Genomic DNA, 13,424 nt, shown 5'->3' with positions numbered 1-13,424 from the left:
TAAAATGTGACTGAATTTCTACCAACCTGTAACTCAGTGATTCACTAACAGAAGATCGGTACAAAGTGACAGGACAGTGAGGCGTTGGATGGTATTAATGACATCAGGGGTAATTTTAACCACAGGGGGGCAGAAGTGAGTGATTGATGGAGAACCTGACTGGTAGTGGAGCATCACCTGACATTAGCTGTCCAGTAATAACGTTTAAACACAGGAAGACATGGACCTCCATGTTGGTCACATCAGTTCTAAAATGATCATCTGAAGCTTCTCTGAAGGTTTTAAACTTTGGTCCAGGTCTTTATGGCCTTTTCTTGGCCCATCATGGTTGAAGACAAAGTCCAGTTTCATGTAGTTTATTGAGAAAGTGTGAAGACTTCCCCCACTTTAGTTCTATTTGTTCTTCTTTTATCTCAGAGGAAACTGACAGCATCCATCATATGTGCTGCAGTGAGTTTATTACAATATCCACGTTCTACAATGATAATGATTCTGACTCCATACATGGACCAAACACATGTTATTTATTATCAGTGGTAGAACAAACATGAAAACATGTGATGGTCCAGAAGCCTCATGGTTCCTTGTTTCTGATGATCAGAGACGTGACGACATTCACTCCTCCTCAGATCAGCTGATGCAGTTTGTGGTTTCCTCTGAGTTGATGTTGATGTTTGAATTGAATGAAATAAAAGATGTAAACCTGTGGAGGAGGTTCACAGCAGACCTCACACAGACAGACTTACAGAGTGGACACACACTGAACATGTTTGTTCTCCATGCAGCACCTCTTCCACCCTCCAGGTGTCCTCAGGTGTTCAGTCCTGTCTGCTACACCCACCTCACCTGCTCCCAGTGTCCCAACCAGCTCACCTGTTTCCACTCTCTTCCTTCCTGCTGTAAACTCTTCACCACATCGTCTTTGTTCCTTCAGCTGTTCCATCCTTGTTTGGTCTCACCTGTTCTGACCTCTCAGGTGTTTTTGGGCTCTGGTTACCTCCGCCAGGAGGTTATGTAATCACCGGAGTTTGTTTGTCTGTCTGTCTTGTTTGGCCACCTGGCCGCCAGGTGGCCATTTCTCAATTGTCCTTCGACCTTCAAAAAATTCCTGGATCCAGACGGTGATTCGGATCACCTCCAAAATCTAATCGATTCTTACTCGTGCTCTTCCGGACATCCTGTAAAAATTTGTTGAAAATCTGTCCATGACTTTTTTGAGTTATGCTGTTAACAGACAGACAGTGAAACAGACAGACACACACACACACACACAGACAGATGGACAGACAGACAAACGGGATGGCGGAGGTATGCGCTCTCCGAGTGCTTTTCTAGTTGTTCTCTGGTTCTGTTTGCTGGTCTACCTGTCCACCTACTGTACTGTCAGTAAAACACCATAAAACTGTTTCTGTCTGGTCTCTGGGAGTGTTTGGATCCTCCTCCCGGCTTTCCTGACCCCCTTCGCGACAATGTTTTGATTGCTGTTGAATATTAGTGGATGATTCCTCCTTAAACCTTCTACCCAGTCAGGACGTGACAGTCTGAGGATCTGAACAGATCCCACTGATCAGAAAATGTCTCCATTATTGTTCTACTGTATCTTCTTATTGCTGCAATTTGTTGTTTATTCACTCAGAGATTCTCACTGAGTGTCAACACAACCTGAAGTCTGCTCTGAAGAAGAAGTTCCAGAGAGTGTTTGAGGGCGTCGCTACAGAAGAACAAACCCTCCTGAATGAGATCTACACAGAGCTGTACATCACAGAGGGACGGACTGCAGAGATCAGTGATGAACACGAGATCGGACAGATTGAAGCAGCATCCAGGAAAGCAGACAGAGCAGAAAGAAACATCAGACTTGAAGACATCTTTAAAGGCTCACCTGGAAGAGATGGACCAATCAGAACAGTGATGACAAAGGGAGTGGCTGGCATCGGGAAAACAGTGTCAACACAGAAGTTGACTCTGGACTGGGCTGAAGACAAAAGCAACCAGGACATCCACTTCATGTTTCCATTCACCTTCAGAGAGCTGAATGTGCTGAAAGAGAGAAAGTTGAGCTTGGTGGAACTTGTTCATCACTTCTTCAGTGAAACCAAAGCAGCAGGAATCTGCAGGTTTGAACGCTTCCAGGTTGTGTTGATCTTTGACGGTCTGGATGAGTTTCGCCTTCCTCTGGACTTCCACAACAAAACACTCCTGACTGATGTTACAGAGTCCACCTCAGTGAATGTGCTGCTGACAAACCTGATCAGGGGGAATCTGCTTCCCTCTGCTCACCTCTGGATAACCACACGACCTGCAGCAGCCAATCAGATCCCTCGTGGCTGTGTGGACATGGTGACGGAGGTCAGAGGGTTCACCGACCCACAGAAGGAGGAGTACTTCAGGAAGAGAGCCAGAGATGAGAAGCAGGCCAGCAGCATCATCTCCCACATGAAGACATCACGAAGCCTCCACATCATGTGTCACATCCCAGTGTTCTGCTGGATCACTGCTACAGTTCTGGAGGAGCTGCTGAGAAGCAGAGAGGGAGGAGATCTGCCCACAACCCTGACTGAGATGTTCATCCACTACCTGGTGGTTCAGACCAAAGTCAAGAAGGTCAAGTATGAAGGAGGAGAAGAGACAGATCCACACTGGAGTGAAGACAGCATTAAGATGATTGAGTCTCTGGGAAAACTGGCTTTTGAGCAGCTGCAGAAAGGAAACCTGATCTTCTATGAGTCTGACCTGACAGAGTGTGGCATCGATATGAGATCAGCCTCAGAGTACTCAGGAGTGTTCACACAGATCTTTAAAAAGGAGGGTAATCTGTACACCAACACCGTGTTCTGCTTCATCCATCTGAGTGTTCAGGAGTTTCTGGCTGCTCTTCATGTCCATCTGACCTTCATCAAGTCTGGAATCAACCTGCTGGAAAAACAACAAAGGTCTCTGTTGTCTAAAGTGTTCAGAAAGAAAGTTGATCCAACTACAGCTTTCTACCAGAGAGCTGTGGACGAGGCCTTACAGAGTCCAAACGGACACCTGGACTTGTTCCTGCGCTTCCTCCTGGGTCTGTCACTGCCAACCAATCAGAAGAAACTAGGAGGCCTGCTGACACAGACAGGAAGCAGCTCACAGACCAATCAGGACACAGTGGAGTACATCAAGAAGAAGATCAGGAAGAAAGTATCTGTAGAGAGAAGCATCAATCTGTTCCACTGTCTGAATGAACTGAAGGATGTTTCTCTAGTGGAGGAGATCCAACAGTCCCTGAGATCAGGACGTCTGTCCACAGATAAACTATCTCCTGATCAGTGGTCAGCTCTGGTCTTCATCTTACTGTCATCAGGAGAAGATCTGGAGGAGTTTGACCTGAAGAAATACTCTGGTTCAGAGGAGGCTCTTCTGAGGCTGCTGCCGGTGGTCAAAGCCTCCAAGAAAGCTCAGTAGGTGGATTCATCAACTGTTTCCATCATGTTTAATGTTGTACATGACGACTGAAACATTGTGTTTGTGTTCTTTGTTAATTCTCCCTCAGGCTGAGCAGGTGTAAACTCTCAAAGAGAAGCTATGAAGCTCTTGCCTCAGTCCTCAGATCTCCATCCTCCAGTCTGAAAGAACTGGACCTTAGTAAAAACTGGAACTTGAAGGATTCAGGAGTGAAGAGTCTTTCAGCTGGACTGAAGGATCCAAACTGTAAACTGGAGTCTCTCAGGTCAGAATCCAGCTGTTAACAGTTCAGTTAAATCCTGCTTCAGGTTTATGCTGGTGTTGATGTTCTCCATCTGGAGGTTTTCCTTCTGGAGTCCATGATATTTGTGTCAGAACTGTGAGATGGAAAAGGAACCTGAGCTGTTGAAATGAATACGTGGAGTCATTTGTTGTGATTAACTCTGATCTTCATCATGTCCCTTAACATCAGCAGGTGTCGTTCAGTATAGCCTTCTTTAACCCTTGCCTCAGGTTAAATCAGGACCAGCTCTCCGTTTAAAGGGTTAGATTCTATCTGCCTATTAGTATTCCACCTAACAGGTTTCAGCAGAATAATTAAGCTGGTGTCGAGGAATACTCGCCTAGGTCCTAACTGTCTTCTTCCAAACGTCTTACCCCTCTTACTCCAATAAATACTCTCTTACTAAGCAGCCCTCCTAAGTAGTAGAATTGATTTATTGACCACGTTTGTTAACGACAGCTTTCCTCTTAAAACTGTGGCACTTGTTGATATTCCTAGGTTCGTTTTAGAGGTTTGGAAAACTAACCTCAGGGGTAATGTTTAAATAACTAGTTGGATTAAAGTAACCTTTAAGAACCATTAGATTTAATGCACACAATCAACTTAACTTTTTACCACTTTGCAGAATAGGTGAATCATAATCATTTCATTAGACTTCTCTTTAAATGCAATATAGCGTTTTATTAAGCAAGTTTTAGCAAGGGCACAGCATCAATTCATGATTAAACAATTTAATTATTTCTAATTATTTCTAACTTAACTAAATTAAACTAAGCTGAGCGTACCTAAGAATCTTCTCTAATTAGTAAATTCAGGAGAGAGAGCGGACAGCCAGGCCTTAGCTGCCACGCCCGGTCTTGACCTGCGTCTAGTTGAACTCCTCCGTGGACCAGCAGACTCGGTACGAAGTCTTCTTTGTGGGCAGAGGGTGTTCTTCATAGGCAGGGGGAGTGGAAAGGTCCCGATAGCCAATCGTTGGTCTGGCAGTTATCTTTAGTAGCAGCTGGAACACAAGTGCGGGCGTCTCAGCTGTCTTCTCAGTCGGATGGTGGTGGTGGAAAGCCCCCGTCTCATCAGGCTGTGGTGGGTCACTGGGTCCTCCAGCCCCTGGAGTGGAGCAGCCCTCTGCTGCTGCCTCCTGTGCCTCTCTGGATGCCATGGGTGCTTGCCTCTCTTCATCTCTTTGGACAACTGTAGACCTCTCAGGACTCTCCTTTCAGCAGAGTGTGGTCTTCGCTTGTTGAACAAAGTCAGAAAAAGACTTTGCTTCCAACGATGTTCTCAGCGATCTCTGGAGCCTAAGTCCTGCGTTGTCTTCACGTCTCTTGGGCAAAAGGGTCCGGTGAAGATTCTTCAGAACTCTGGCGATGCTCTCCGGCAGCTCCGGCGAGCAGCATCTCTCCCCTCCGGGGGAGAACTCCCAATTCAGTGTCTGTGTCTCTGGGTTTTATACCCTAGCTCGACTTCAGCTTAGCACATACACATTTCTACACACAATTCTAACTCGTAGGTACGCCCAGGTAATTAATTCATAGGTTTAAGACACAACCTTCTTCCTACCACGCATACATCATTCTTTCCATCTTTTCTGTTAACACATCCACTTGTTACACACACTTCAGTTGTCATGACAATGTAGGCCTGAGCCCATCCTGTCATCCTGTGGAAACTCCAAGTTCCTCATTTCTGAGGAGACTTCTGCTTTTCCCATCCTGTCTGCATACAGCTCAGAACAGCACAGATTACTTCAAGTCAAAACTCACTTAGTTACACTGAATCACTTCTTTAAATCATTTTTCTTAGCATGATCAAATAACTTATTTTAAATCATTCTCTTCTATAGCAATCATCATTTCCAGAATATATATCAGCCTATTAAAATCATTCTTGCATCAAGCATAAGCATAATCATGTGGTTAACTTATATAGTTTCTCATTTTAACTTTTCATTGGTTTGCTTAAAGCTTTTATTTAGGTGGTGGTTGCTTCTGGGATCTCAAATAACTAGGCCCCACTTGAAACAGGTCAAAGTAATAATCATTGATGGTGGATCACAGATCTGCACATCCTGGTGTTCACATGAACATGGAGAGTTCTTAGTGTCAGTAATAGTTGTGTGTGAATAAATGCCCTGATCAGCTGACTGCAGAGTTCCCAGATGGAGGACAGAATCCACAGTCCTGCTGTGTGTCTGAATGTAAAGCTGATGTGAAAGTGATGTGAGGCTTCAGCAGTGTGACTTCCACACATCCAGTCAGTATGTTTGTGTTTCCACAGTGTTTGTGCTGAGCTGCAGTGGAGCCTCAGGAAGTCAAAGAGGAGTTTAGTTGTCAACAGTGTGGAAGTTGATTCGTGTGAGTCAGAAGCTGAAGCTTGATGTTAGTGTGAGCTGAGCTGATGAAGTGATTCCTTCCAGTGGAGTTGTGTTAGGAAGAGAGCAGTGGACAGTCAGTGTGGACAGCAGGAATCAGAATCCCTCTGTAATGTACAGATGACATGTGACTGTTGTTGAAGACACACTGGAAGATGTGAATGAGACAAAGCTAGCAAGCTGATTTCCACAGAAGAAGAAGAAGGTGATGGAATAAATGAAAGAATGAAGAGATTTGATGTTGATCCTTTGATGAGAGAGTGGACTGAGGTCAGCAGATGTTACTGATGTGTGGACATGAATAGGTGGATGAATGTTGTGCTGACATGTGGATGATGTGTGTAGAAGGCTGACATGATGATGATCCACAATAAGAGAAGGACAAAGTCACTGTGCTGCTTTTAGAGAAAAGCTGATTGATGAGGACAAAGTAATGTTGATCTGCACATTCAGAACCTGAACACATCTGATGGATCATCAATGATTTTATACACATCTTTGATTCTTTATTCAGATTGGAGGACTGCGGTTTGTCAGAGATCAGCTGTGATTCTCTGGTCTCAGCTCTGAAGTCCAACCCCTCACATCTGGAACATCTGAACCTGAGTGGAAACAACCTTCAGGAATCATCAGTGAAACATCTGAGTGGTTTTGTGGAGAGTCCAGACTGCATCCTGAAGACTCTGAGGTCAGACATCATGTTTTGTTTGTGTGCTGAGATGAATGTGATGTAAAGTTGTGGTGACTCTAAACTGCAGCCGTCAGGCTGATCTTCTACTGATCCACACTGAGGATCTTCATGGAAACGTCTGTTTTCTTCTCTTTTTCTGTTGTGACTCATTTAAATATGAAATCATGACGTCATATTTGGCAGATGGTGCTCCTATCAGCTCACACACACATGGCTGTGCAGAGACCTGTGGAGGTGCTCAAAGTCAAAAGGGGGCACATTGAGCACAAATTTGAAACACCGTACAGAAACATACCTTACAATATCACTGGTTGAATCGTAGCAACCCATATTCACAAAGAATGTCACATGGAATCACAACCTACCATATCATTGTTCACACCTCATATCTTTGTTCGGGGGCAGTCTGTGTTTGACCTGATGAGGTACACTGAACAGCTTCTGTTGAGGGGGTTGGTGAGGAGGCTGCTGATGACGTCACTGTCGGTGGGCTGTTGTGATCTGAGAGTGTAGACACTAAAAAGAGCATGGGAGAGACAGTAGCTGATTAAACAAGTATTATGTGATCATAACAAGATGCAAAGATAACTACCACTGAAAATGACTGACTGTGACCTGTCATGCTGCTGATTGTTTGTAGGAGACTCCTGCTGAGAGGCTGCAGGCAGGCTGACTGTTGGAACTAAACACAACTAGTTGCTCATTCTTGAACTGAGAAGGGAACATTAATGGGGGGACCAGAATAAAGGAGGGGTGGAGGTACAGCCTACATCCACAAAGCCATAATTCAGACTGTGCATTCATTTAGGACATAGGAAGATAATGTATGAAGTTGAATTTAGATCCCCATTAGACACTGGACTGTTTAACTGTGGCTACTCTTCCTGGAGTCCTTGCTTTAAAATTTCACACCTTTTCAAAACATGTACTGTATAGATACACATTTTCTCCATGGTGCTGATTCATAATCTGCCCTTTGCTAATCACAAAATACATAAAGATTAAATGATATAGAAATCATGTATTTAAATGTGTTTGTGCTTTTATTCAGTTTGACTATCCACTTTGTGCAAGACAGCAAGGTTGTAGAAGTTGTAGATTTTATATTTCTGCATATATTTAATTTGTCTATGTATACAAATGTTATAAACAAGTACTGATATCTTTACATGAGAGGTTGAGAAAATCACAATTCAAATTCCTCTAATAATCATTGTTGTTGTATTTATACTGCAATAGTCCAAAATGATGTGAAAATGTATGTACATAGTTTTAGTGAAATAAACAACCTCTGCCTCATTACCTCTAGAAACAGGAAACACACTGGAACTGACTGACAGTAAAATAATTCATCTCTCTGATGCACTTTCCCCATGACAACAGAAACACACAGAAACAAAAATAAACCTGCCATACTTTATCCTCTCAGCACTGTGTGGTTAACTAGCAGCAGAGGGGGGTAGAGTAGAAAAAATTGTGCTCAAGTAAGAGAGTAACAATACTTCAAAATAATATCACTCAAGTAGAAGTAAAAAGTAGTCATCCAAAAAATTACTCAAGTCAGAGTAAAAAAGTATTTGGTGAAAAGACTACTCAGGTACTGAAAGTACTGAGTAACTGTTTGATTGTAATGTCTGATTTATTTATTTATTTTTAGATATGATGTGATCAGACAGAGTAAAATAATGTGCAAATTCTGGTATTTCCAAATAATAAAATTTTAAAAAGCCAAAATAAACAACATCTTTACAAAACGACAAATTAAGGCACAAGAAACACAAATGTCCAAATCTCAGTTTTTCACAACATAAAGCTTTAGAAACAAACACCTGTAGTAAGGTAACGTTTGTATGTTTGAACAGTGCAAACTACTTCCAGTGACCAGATATACTGCATGCTCATAGGCTGTATGTGAATGCTGTATCTCCCCATATCACGTGGACCTATCAAGCCTGACGTCACGCTTCACTTTGGCCATGTTCATGAACAGAAGACAAAAGATGGAGATATCCATGCTCATGCTATATAATGTTGTCGGACTCCGAAGTAAGATCAAATTTCTCTAAAGTGCCTCCATTTTTTTCATTCCATGTCTGCTACATGAACAGAGTTTGTGCCGCTATAACGCTACAGTTCATGTGGTCATGTGACCGCAGGACGACGTCTGGTGAAACGGACTCACGTGACGATTGTTGCTTCGTCTGATTGGTGAAACACAGTCATGTGGTAGATCCACTGGGGGCATTTCTCCGGCTAAACAAAGCAGATCTAATGTGGTAAATAAAATGTAGCGAGTCAAGTGTAGCCCGGTGTAACGGAGTAAGAGGAGCGTTTCTTCTTCACAAATCTACTCAAGGAAAAGCAAAAAGTATGGCAGAGAAAAACTACTCTCAGGAGTAATTTTTTCAAAAAGTTACTCAAGTAAATGTAATGGAGTAAATGTAACTCGTTACTACCCACCTCTGACAAGCAGCTATAACTGATGAGAGATGTGTGCAGAGTCACACACACAGGATGCTCATTTCACTTCATAAGTCTTCTTACAAAAATACACCTTGCACAAACGAATCCTGCTGCAGAACCTCCTCACCATCAGGACCATCAGTTGTTGAAGTCCTCTCTCAGCTCTTCGGTGTCTAGACTAGCAGTGCTAGCGCTGAGCTACAGGGAACATCTGGACACATCAGAGTAGTGAGGGACATCTACGGAGATCACGTAACCGACTGAGGGTAGATCTGAATTATTATTTGTGTTTTATTTATTATACTGGGCCACCAAGACTTTCACACACACACTTACAAATAAAAAAGAAAATAAAAAAATAACAACTTTGACAAAAGGGCACTTAGGGCATCAAGGAGCAAAAGTGCAGGTGCTCCAGCCCCTTTGGATTAATAATCACCAGTGGACATTTTCCATGGACTGTAAGTTCTCATGGGAGATTTTAAAGTGATGCTGCTGAAAAATAACACAGAAGCATCAGAATCAATGTTGTATTTATTAACTGACATAAACAGACTGACGATACAAAACAAGGAGATACAAGAAGTTCAGTTTGTTCAGGAGCAAACCTACTGGCAGGGAAAAGAAATGAAAGATAGCAGGAAATCCAGTTCACTGAATTAGGAATCCAACAACCAAGACTGTTAAAATCTATTGAAAGTGTTTTACTGAACTCTGCAGTCTAAAGTTCCAGGAGGAAGAGCAACGGGAAGATTTTCTGATGGAGTTTCTGCTGATTTTCTTCTTTTCTCTGGTTTTAATCATTTGAAAGTCCAGATGTTTATGTTTGAGAAAAGAGTTTGAAGACGTCACCTGGTCCTCTGAAAACTGTGATGGACACTTTCCTCCATCAATGACAGATGGATGAAGAATGAAACAATGTGAATGTAGAGTCCTGATGGAAACGTCTCCATGGTTCCAGAACATGAAGATTGTTACGGCCTCTTTTAGATTAACAAATCAAGGCTCAAGCAAACAAAGAGACCGCCAACATATGAACTGGACACAGACACTGCGGGTGAATTGGTGAAGGAAAAACATCAAACTTTATTTACCAATAAGTGAACTAATCAGGGTAGAAATAATGGTGAATGGAAAAGGGCTGTAGCTGCTGGCCAAAAGAAACAAAAAAGGGGTGGTGAACGTGGCTAACCCCACAATGGGCCCTCGGACCAGTCATCATCCCTAACTAAACTGCCTCACCAAAAGTAACTGCTATGAAAGGAAAACAGCAGAAATAGGACTACCAGCAACTACAGTCAGACTAAAACAACAAAACCCAGCAATCTAAACATGCATTGGGGAAGAATGAATCAAATCCCTGAAATAAAAAATCTCATGGTTAATCACCGAAAGGAAAGTTTGCAAACACACAAAAGAAAACCCTCACGCATTTGTCTGGGGAGGACGTGTAGCTCTGTGGTGCTCACTCCTCTGCTCTGCCTGCCGCTCTCTCCTGCCTCCCTAAATACCCTCCTCCTCCCAAAGTGCCAACAGCACTCAGGTGTGCTGCAGTTGCACAGGTGAAGGGAGGAGGGAGATCAGAGAGAGCGAGGAGAGAGGCAGCAGCCAGCCACAGTAACAAAGATATTTTAGAGTCTGGAGCCTCATTTTGTCCACGTTTCCTTCTTGTGTGTTTGTGTGACTGTGAGCACAAAGTGAAATAAATGTGCAAGTGTTTTTCCTTGTGTTTGTTGCTCAGCATGAGTTTGTGTGGATGGAGCCACTGGTGGAGCTGCAGAGTTTCAGAGCTGAAGTCACTCCGTCTTTATTGAAGCAGCAGCATGTTGTCATTAATATTAATGAGAGCTCTTCTTCACTGCTTCTGTTGGACTGTTTGAAGCTGCATCCTGTTGGCTTCAGCTGCTTGGAGTTTCCATTTTTTTCCCCCTTTATTCACATTTAATAACATGTAAGCATACAAAACATTGTGCAACAAACAAGCAAAAAAAAAAAAAACAGACAACAGGGGTACATAATTGAAACATACAATAGGTTGTGAGTATTGTGTGTGTGCGGGAGAGTAGGGGTGAGCGTGTACATGTGCTAGTTTGTGGTACTTTCTTGGTGGTTGTTTCGCTGGTTATAACAATAAAAATAACATCAGAGATAATGAGGAGGGCTTAAGCAGAGGCAGTGTTTTAAACAGTAATTTCATAATAATAAATCACTAAAAAACAAGTAAATAAAAAATAGGAAAAAGAAACATGGCAAACAGACAACAAAAAGAAGTAGACACACATTATAGTATGATAATGTTAAATTGAGGGGGAGATGAGGGAGCAAAAGAAAGGAGAAGAAAAAAAAAACAAGGAACAAGGAAATGTAACAAAATATATTTGAAGGGAAAATTAATTAAATTTAGTCAGAGTAGCAGTAATGGCAATAATAGTTGAAAAGACCTGTAGGAAGGAACTGTCCAAAGAAAATTAAACTTCAAGCAACAGATTGATTCCTTGTTAATGATTGTTTTGTATGGGGCGCTGCTGAGCATTAATGGAGTAGGTTGTGAGTTTGGAAGCTCCTGCCATTTACGATTAAATTGTTATTCTTCTGCGCTTTTCGTACACTTTATACAGTCTTGCCCTTTTTCTTAATACCTTTCTTTTGGAAGTGTATCACTGGATTGGATTAGATGGCTGGAAAGAACTCTAAAACTCGCAATACTATTCAGACGCAGCTGAGGCCTCGTGCACAATCCGCATCTTCATCCTCGTGTGAGCTGTCGGCCCCTATAGAGGCCGCCTCGACGCAAGCTAGCCCTGATGTTGCTGCCCTTAAACTCGAGCTGCTGGCCTCGTTGAGAAAAGACATTGCTGATATTTTCAAAAAGGAGCTCCAGGATACTCTCGGGGATGCTCTGTCTACTATTAAGCTCGACCTGCAGGCAGTGAAGACACAGTTGGCGAATGACAAAGCTGCTACCGATGCTACCATGTCCGAGCTAAAAGGTACGGTCAGGGAGATGGAGCATGCTCTCACCGAGTGCTCCGATGATGTCGCCGAAATGAAAACTACCATCAAGTGTCTCACAGCAAGTGTTGCCAAGCTGGAAAATAAATGTGAAGACTTAGAGTCCAGGGCACGGCGTAACAACGTCAGGATATTGGGAGTACCAGAGGGTCCTGACACCCATACCACAACCGCTGTAGCTGCCCTACTAAAGGAAGCCTTTGGTCTGGTTAAAGAGCCGCTTTTGGATCGGTCCCATCGGACTCTCCAACCCAAACCCAAGCTTGGCGAACGTCCACGAGCCATTGTGTGCAGATTCCATTACTACAGCGATTGCGTGGACATTTTACGTCGCGCCAGAGAGCTCCGGCAGATTAAAGTGAGGGACTTGATCATCTCTGTTTTCCCCGACCACACCGCCAAGATAGCCCGGGCTCGGGCGGCATTCAGTGAGGTTAGGCGGCAACTTCGTGGTATTGAAGGTGCTCGATATGGCCTGATGCATCCAGCGAGACTTCGCATCACATACAATGGTGTTGAGAAGGACTTCGTTTCAGCAGAGGAAGCCAACGATTATGTTAAAACCTTGATTTCTGGGTGAGCTATAATAGCTTTTCATGTCAGTGTATTGTTACTGTTTGGAGTTGATGTTCTCAGAAGCTTGTGCATTTAGAGGGCTTTCTGACTTGTTTCACTGACAGGGTTAATCTTACCATTGTCTGTTTATAAGCATTTTTTTCACGTTCCTACTTAACACGGTTATATTAAAAGTTTGTGCTTAGGAACAGGTTACTACTACCTCATTTTATTATTTTTTGTATTTATCTGTTCAGGATTTACTGTGTTTTTGTTAATTTACATCTCCACGCACTTTATTACTGCACTCGTGATTTGAGTGGGAATTTGACTTATGTAATGGTGAACACCTTTTTGAGGTTACTGGTATATATATCTGTAGATAAAATATTTTTCAATGTGAGCTCTTTCAGCATATTGTTTATCATTACGCGCATATTGTTAAATAGTGTTGAAGTTGGCAGGGGTCTTCCCTTTTTTGCTGTTTGTTCTGCTCGATCTCCGTGTTGTTCAACAGTACGATGGACAACTTTTGGTTTTTGTGGGAAACACTGCTGTCTCCTTTGTTCTGTAGTTATGAGGAGACTTTGAGTGTGTTTGTTACTAGGGGT

At 42.8% G+C, this 13,424-nt stretch overlaps 1 protein-coding gene across 18 annotated transcripts in view; it reads left to right on the top strand.

Moving 5' to 3' along the window:
• The window catches only part of LOC127537036 (NACHT, LRR and PYD domains-containing protein 3-like), a 79,639-nt gene that overhangs the window by 20,716 nt on the left and 45,499 nt on the right, over positions 1–13,424 (top strand). For all 18 annotated transcript variants that reach the window (XR_007946359.1, XR_007946357.1, XR_007946356.1 and 15 more), the window contains exons 5-7: positions 1,637–3,434; positions 3,527–3,703; positions 6,607–6,780. Coding sequence is in view for 14 of the 18 variants with exons in the window: in XM_051958697.1 (XP_051814657.1) it covers positions 1,637–3,434; positions 3,527–3,703; positions 6,607–6,780 (2,149 nt within the window). In the remaining 4 variants the exon portion in view is untranslated. The remainder of the gene's footprint in view (positions 1–1,636; positions 3,435–3,526; positions 3,704–6,606; positions 6,781–13,424) is intronic.

The sequence above is a fragment of the Acanthochromis polyacanthus genome, chromosome 14, assembly GCF_021347895.1.
Source record: "Acanthochromis polyacanthus isolate Apoly-LR-REF ecotype Palm Island chromosome 14, KAUST_Apoly_ChrSc, whole genome shotgun sequence".
NCBI lineage: Eukaryota > Metazoa > Chordata > Actinopteri > Pomacentridae > Acanthochromis > Acanthochromis polyacanthus.
Note: the sequence above shows the minus strand (reverse complement) of the source record. Positions and strands in the feature narration are given on the sequence as shown.